Source organism: Triticum aestivum, chromosome 1D, assembly GCF_018294505.1.
Source record: "Triticum aestivum cultivar Chinese Spring chromosome 1D, IWGSC CS RefSeq v2.1, whole genome shotgun sequence".
In the NCBI taxonomy this organism is placed as follows: domain Eukaryota; kingdom Viridiplantae; phylum Streptophyta; class Magnoliopsida; order Poales; family Poaceae; genus Triticum; species Triticum aestivum.
In genome coordinates this window covers 230,502,832-230,510,016 of record NC_057796.1, presented here as the reverse complement: position 1 = coordinate 230,510,016, position 7,185 = coordinate 230,502,832, and the positions used below count along the sequence as shown (strand labels likewise).

Sequence of the window (7,185 nt, the reverse complement as noted above, 5' to 3'; positions counted from 1 at the left end):
AAAGTTTACAGTTGATCCTGAATATGTACGAGAATACCCTTTTAAGTAACTTTTAAGATTCGTGCAAAAAAATTGGGAAGAGGGGGTACTAAAGCAAAACTCAATAGTTATTATTAAAATTCACCATAATATGTATGATTTATGGGTAATTTTTGTCGAGCACATGCTACACAACATCAAAATGTCTTAGAGCAATACTCCTAAAAACCATACTAGTCGTACAAATCAACAATAAAATATATCCGGTCCCCACCTAATGGATGTGAATATATTTTGCTTTTTCGCTACTTTATACACCTCTCATTTTCTTGTAACCGGTAGTTGTGCCGAATAAACCAGACATATTATTTTCTGCAATTGAATCTCATTTGGAAAAAATGTAACTTCTATTGAATTAAATATGAATACATAATCAGTACATATGGCACAACATAACAACACGCACGAGTTGAAATCAAACAACAGACACCATACAACAATAATCAATGTCATAGATGGACGGATGAGGCTAGGCGGCAGTGACGGCGGTCTTCATGCCAGACTGGCAGTGTACAGGGATATTGTAGATGAACTGATGAAGTAGTTTGTGCCGCATGCCAGTGTCACACCGTCGGAGCCAGACTTGTAGACCTTGGCACCTTGGCCGGCTTGGCGCATGCCTTCTACCCCGCTGCGCCCACCACCACCATGTCATGTGTCGTACTTGAACACTGCAGACTACACCATAATTCATATATTCTCTCCCTTTCATAATGCAGTGCGTATATTATTTTTTTTAAAGCCAAACCTCACAAACTTTGATCAAGTTTATGAAGAGAAATATTTGTATCTAGAATGTCAAACACATATCATTAAATTCATCATAAAATGTAGTTTCGTATTTTATATTTTTGGTATTGTAGATATAAATAGTTTCTCTATAAACTTGGTGCAAAGCATGACTTTTCAACAATTCTATACGCACTACATTATGAAACGGAGGGAGGGAGTACATCAAAACTTTATATCCGTTCATGCAGAATAATATTTGTCGATCAATGCATGCATGAATGTAGGTAGTATGTACAATGGGTTGTACCTGACGAGATATGCATTGGTTCTCTCTAAACAAAATAGAAAGGCTGGAAGGTTACTCACTTTAGATACGCAGTGTACCAAAGTGACCTGACGTTTCAGTTCCCCTCGCCAGGTTGGTTAAACAAAGCATCCAAGCGGAGGCTGAGAAAAAAATAATCGTTCCTCATTTCCATAATCCAATACTGAAGCCAAGCAATGGCACGCCAATTGCATTATTACACGTACATATCATACAGGCTACCGCCTAACCAACCCGAGCACAATTGACATTACTCCGCCGGAACTCGTAACCAGTATGCCAGTATACACAAGAATGGAATCCACAAGGACACATATCCGCGAGAAAAATTAAGAGAACAAATCGTTCCTCCAGACCAAGATGGTCTTTCATTGAGGCCTGTAGTAGTTGCTCTGGTGATGAGGAGGGTACGCGCCTGGGGCACTGTACGGTGCTTGTGGATACGGCCCTGGTTGCTGCGGCTGTGGCTGCTGCCCATTGTAGTACGGCCCGCGCCACCCGGGATACGCCGGTTGGCCATAGTCATGGCCAGGAGGTGGCTGATGCTGCTGCGGGTGCTGCTGGTACTGACCAGGGTGTGCTGCGCCATATGGAGGTTGCTGCGGTGGCGCACCATAGGTGGGGTATGGCTGCGAGTACGGAGGTCTTGACTCTGGTTGGGAGTAAACTGGCCTCGGGTCGCCCCCAGGTGGAGCACCGTACGAGGACTGAGCATGAGGAGCATGTGGCGGTGGTGATGGACTGTGCTGATCCGGTGGAACAGAAGAGCTCCTCGGCGTGTTAGTGTTGTGGCTGGAAGATGACAAGTTGAAACCTGCTAACTTTCTTTGCACGTCCTCGATCATTTCACGGCATTGGATGTTTCGCGTCATTATGAAGTCACTGCACTGCTGTTGTATCTTGCCGGTTGCATCCTGCCAAGGATCAAAAGTATCATCATCAGTAGTTCTACCAACAGGAGTCATCACCATTTATATTATCATTGGAGGAAGAAAAATGCAGTCACACAAACCTGTAAAGACACGTAAAAATTTAGGCCGTCATTCATGTTCTTCTTAATTGCCTGGTATTTAGCAACAGCTGCAGCAATTTGCTTGTAACATCTCTCACGAGCAACTGAAAAGTTATGTTCCACAAATCAGGATAATAATTGGTTGATTGAAAAGCATCTTGTATTACAGGCCTATAAACAAAACAAAAGAACACACATAAATACTGCACATAAAGAACTCCGACTGGGATATCATTTCGAAGCTGCATAGAAGTGTCAACAAAGCTCGTACTTGAACTTAAGATAGGAGTAAACAGAAGTGGTATCCATTGAAGGAACTTTACTAACAATGATGCACGGAAGGGAAAAAAGTACTTACAAGCAAATGCCTAGCCTGCCACTTTAAGTACTTAAAGTGGTCAAAGGGAGAACATAATCATACGAATAACTAAGATTAAAAATTGCTGAAACTGTCACAGGTATGACCGAAACAATAGGTATCCAATCCAATTGTACAAGGAATATAAATGGAGAAATCGTTCCTAAATCATTTGCTGGTACAACCGTACAACACTCAGTACATTCAAGATTGTATCAAGCCACTTCTAAAGTCACAAGTGCTGGACATCTGCCATCCATTGCTGAAGAAATTTAAAGGGTTACCTTTGTAATCATCTAGATTGAATACAGCAGCAAATTGCGCATTTTGTTCCTGTGGGAGGATCCAAACACAAGTAGTGTTAGACACAGGAAGAAAGAACGTCAAATGTAGCATTGTAAATTGTTTGAAATAATTTTTAGGGTCTTGCTTTCTTTGCCAATATTGGTTGCAAATCATTGACGCTTCTACATATTGGATGCAAATCGTTAATGCTTCTACACCTTCTCTTAATATATACAAACATTATCAATGGGCTATATCTAAGTAAAAATATAGAAAGAATGTCTGCACCAAACTACCAGAACAAAATTTGTCCCAGAGTAGACTAAACAAGTCTTTATCAGGAATTGGGGCTTTACCTGTATTTGCAACAATAATTGTTCCTGTGCTACAATGTTATCAGCAATTTCAGCACAGATAGGATCGTACTTCGCAATCTCCTTCCTAAAAAGATCATCATGTGCTCCAACACCAGCCATCAACTTAGGGAGTATATCATCCTAGCATAAAATGAATGAATGCCCCAAATCTCAGTATACAAAATCAATGTAGAGTTGTAGACAACATCACAGACATGTTACATACGTATACTACTATTCTTGCAAACATCAAATTCAGTTATGCAAGGACCACCAAACTTGAAAAGCGAAGTCACAACACCTCCCTGAAATCTCGACAGGTTGAGGTGGAAGTTAACAAGAGTGCAAAGCAGAAAATGAATTGTTCCAGCATGAGTAGCAAACTAAATGCAAGGTTTTCATTAAAGGTTATCACAAATTAGTATTAGCATAGCACCCCCATGAACATAACATCTCATACATAAGCACGACTCGCCCACCGCAATGATAACTGGAAAATTGCTTGCGATTATTCAATTACCAAACTCCATCGGGGCAGTAACAAGTGAAAGGTGCACTTGACGCGCTAGCTTCTTAAACTGCCTAAAATACTAGGTGCAAATGTAAAACATGAATGTTTCACATGTATGTAGCATACATGGAACAATTAGAATACTTGAAGGATTGCACACGGATTCTTGCGACTACTGTAGATGACAGCTAGAATATTCACATGAAAAATAATAATTTTGCAGTTCATCACCAAGATCAGGCACCCAATGTTCGCTACTATAGTATTTGCAATACAGTTAGCAAACAAAATACAGCACCAGAAGATTACTAGGTGGCATTCTAGAGCTCAGGCTTGATGGTTATGAATGTGGAGATCAAAATAAGCCTCACAACAGGAAAGGATTGTACCTTTCTCTTCATTTCCTTCAGATGGTCTTCAAGGCCTGCCCTTTGTGCACCAAGAGATTCCAGTTGCCTCTGTGTCGACACATCAATTAGTTTTACCAAGCTTAAAGAAACAAGTCAAGCCTGCTACATGTTCGCCAGCTAACAAAAATAGGTGCATTACCAAGCTTTGTTTAAGGGCTCCAACGATAGCATCTTCATTCCCATCCAAGGACATGATAGGCCTTGAAATACTTGGTAGTGCAGACTCTATCTGCAGACATATAAAATCATCTTTTAAGTTTTAACTAACTAAGAGGTGAAGTACTGATAGTGATGAATAATAGGGTGCAGTTCATTGCGAAGTAGATCAAGAAAGTTTCGAAATCTTATGAGTAATTCTAGTTCGATATAGTGTTAAACTCTTACCGGTCTTCTGTCAAGAATAGACATCAAGGGGTAGCTCTCCTTCACATCTCGTTCGATCAAAGCATCACTCGCAGCCGCTTTTTTAAGATTACCAGCAAAAAGATTCAATCGGTCTTGAATGTTCTTTGTTAGGGTGCTTGATTGAGGCCTAGTCCAACGACTTCCGAATTGCGTCCGGAATTGAGCATCTTCACTTGCCTCCTTCTGCAGCATCTCTTCAGTCTGAACAAGCAACTCCTGATTGACCCTATTCAAATCTCTCAGCTGCTGCAACTCAGCTTCCAAGCCAGCAGGGCCACCGCTTATCTGCACAGCCTCAACATCTTCCTTCAGATCTGCAGGTATGCTGACATTACCTTCCAATGATAGAATAGAATCAGGCAAGTCCATTTCCTTCAGCCTAACTCTAGTGATCTCACTAGATTGCTGAAGTTTCTCTGCTTGGGTCCGAATGATATCATCTACCATCTCTGTGTACTTAGAAAGGGCCTTCATGCTGCCATCAGGCACAAGTGATGAAAAAAGCCTCTCATTGCTAGCATCTAGAACTTCAGCCAAAGAAGTAGATTTTACAAGGGAAGCTGCAGGCAGAGCTCCCAAAGTACCCGCCTCTGGAACCCGCATCAGATAAACACTATTGTTCTCCTTCATGGCCCTATCCAAGTTGGTTTTCATGTTACTCTCCAGCTTATTAACAGAATCCAGAAGTGGCGCAGCAACTCCCTTAGCTGCCTTCTTGGCATCAGCCAAGGCGTTCATTCCAATCTTTAGGCGTGCAATTTCCTGAGCAATTTCTTCTTGCTGATGAAGATCCAATGAAAACCTATAGCAAGCATCAGCATAGAATTGAGCTGCCTTGAGCTGGACATGAGAAACCCATGTCCTGTCAAAGTGCTGACTAAGAGGAGGTGCACAGAGAGCTGCATAAGCTTCTTCATAGAATACGCCCACCTGAAAGCACAACAAGTAAGGCAGATGGCACATTTGAAATCAAAGTTACAGAAATGCAAAGGAATGTGGTATCATGAAGTTGAGCTAACTGTAAAGCATCAACATGCAAATTCTGCCAAAACAAGCAAATCTAGCAGGACTAGATTAAGAAAAAATCTCTACTGCAAAATATGAGACAAAGGAAAGCGGGGAAATCGATCATACATGGTTGTCTTCATCAAAATGTGTTGTAGAACAAATGACTTAATCATGGCACGAGTTACCAGGTTCGTCATAATATCAGGATAAACATACTGCACTAACATGGTGTTCAGCATAGTAAAACTCAATAACTGTCAACACTTGACTAGACAAATTCCCCAAACTACGTCATATCATAGTGTTCAAATTCACTTATGGCTGCTAATTATAGTGTGTTTGTATAAACGAGCGCAGAAGGTAACAACCCAAGCTGCCTATTAGTTTTAATTAGACTCATCAATACCCTGAGATAATCACAAGGTCATAGAACAGTAGGCACAGACCTGGCGCGCCACCTTGGAGCATAGTGCGGGCGGCTTCCCACCAGCTATGACCTTCTCGAAGAAGCACTCCTGCGCCTGTGCCAGCATGAGTTTCTCCAGCATCGCCGCGCAGTCGGGCGTCACATCGACGGTGGTGGCCCCCGCGGCGACGGCCTTGGCAGCGACCCCACTCTCCCTGAGCCAGGCAAAGGCCCCCGCAGCGCTCTGGAAGGCGCCGCAGGCGGTCCTGATCCCGACGTCGGTGGTGCGATCGGCGGCGAGCGCGATCTGCGAGTAGACGGCGCCGAGGTTGAAGAGCACGGCGGCCTTCTCGAGGTGGACGGAGGGCAGGCTGACCTTCTTGTTGGTCTTGAAGGCGTCGTGCCAGGTGAAGGAGAGGGAGTGGACGTGGGCGCGGTCGGGGGAGATGGGGAAGCGGGGCTCGACGAGGGCGAGCGCGCGGGCGTAGGCCAGGAGCGCTGCGCGGCGCTGCTCGAGGGAGGAGGAGTCCGGGAGGGAGGGGCTCTCGACGGCCGCGGCGCGGAGGTCGCGCACGGCGCAGAGGTCGTCGTCGGCGGTGGCCGCGTCGCGCTCCGAGTAGGCGGAGGCGATGTACTGGCGGAGCGGGCGATAGAGGTCGACGGCCGTGGCCTTCTTCTCGTGGATCGCCAGCATGACGTTGGCCGCCATCGGGGCGCGGTGGCCGGAGGGGGGGAAGGGAGGAGGAGGGGATCGGGGTCAGGGGTTGGGGGTAATTGCTTCGAGGTGAAGAAATTTGGGGGCAGTTGGAAGTTGTCGCGTTGGAGAGACTAGACTAGAGATTGCGGCCGGGGCCCGGTGAGCGGAGAGATACTTCGCCGCGTTGGGGACTCACGAGAGGAGGATGACGGAGTGGGACACGCCACGCTGTCGGAACGGGCTGGCAAATTTGACAAATTTGACCTATAAACAAAATCAAATCACAGAATGAACTCTCCGTGAAACTATTTCACGCGGCTGACCCGTGGCGCCTAGCTCTGATCACACGGGTGCGACGCTGGCCGTGTAGCGCCTATCTGTGAGGCGTTGCACAATGTAGTGTGGCGCCTTCGTGTCGGGCGTCGCACAAAAAGGTCAGGCGCGTGAAATAGTTTCACGGATAGTTCATTCTGTGATTTGATTTCGTCTATAGGTTAAATTTGTCAAATTTGCCGAACGGGCTTAACGCGATGGCGATCTCTCAAGCTGGCCGCCACAGCCCCACACGGTCGGTCGACTTGTGTGCTCGGAGTAGTAGGAAAAGAAAAAAAAATGTTGTGCTTTTCTATATAATTTATGAA

General features: G+C 44.9%; 1 protein-coding gene across 1 annotated transcript; it reads right to left on the bottom strand.

Annotated features, from left to right (window-relative positions):
* Window positions 1-1,219: 1,219 nt before the first annotated feature.
* On the bottom strand, window positions 1,220-6,621 carry LOC123181159 (vacuolar-sorting protein BRO1). The gene is made up of 8 exons (XM_044593402.1): window positions 5,888-6,621; window positions 4,413-5,363; window positions 4,168-4,257; window positions 4,008-4,076; window positions 3,108-3,248; window positions 2,751-2,799; window positions 2,109-2,212; window positions 1,220-2,010 (listed from the first exon to the last, which is right to left on the bottom strand). The coding sequence occupies exons 1-8, from the start codon at window positions 6,554-6,556 to the stop codon at window positions 1,465-1,467; spliced, it is 2,619 nt and encodes an 872-aa protein (XP_044449337.1). The 5' UTR covers window positions 6,557-6,621; the 3' UTR covers window positions 1,220-1,464.
* Between the last annotated feature and the right edge of the window lie 564 nt (window positions 6,622-7,185).

Excerpts from the sequence above, each read along its gene's own strand:
- LOC123181159 (XM_044593402.1), bottom strand. The coding sequence starts at position 6,556 with ATGGCGGCCAACGTCATGCTGGCGATCCACGAGAAGAAGGCCACGGCC. Across the intron at positions 5,364-5,887 it reads GCTCCAAGGTGGCGCGCCAG|GTGGGCGTATTCTATGAAGA; the intron begins GTCTGTGCCTAC and ends TTGTGCTTTCAG. Across the intron at positions 4,077-4,167 it reads GAGCCCTTAAACAAAGCTTG|AGGCAACTGGAATCTCTTGG; the intron begins GTAATGCACCTA and ends GTGTCGACACAG.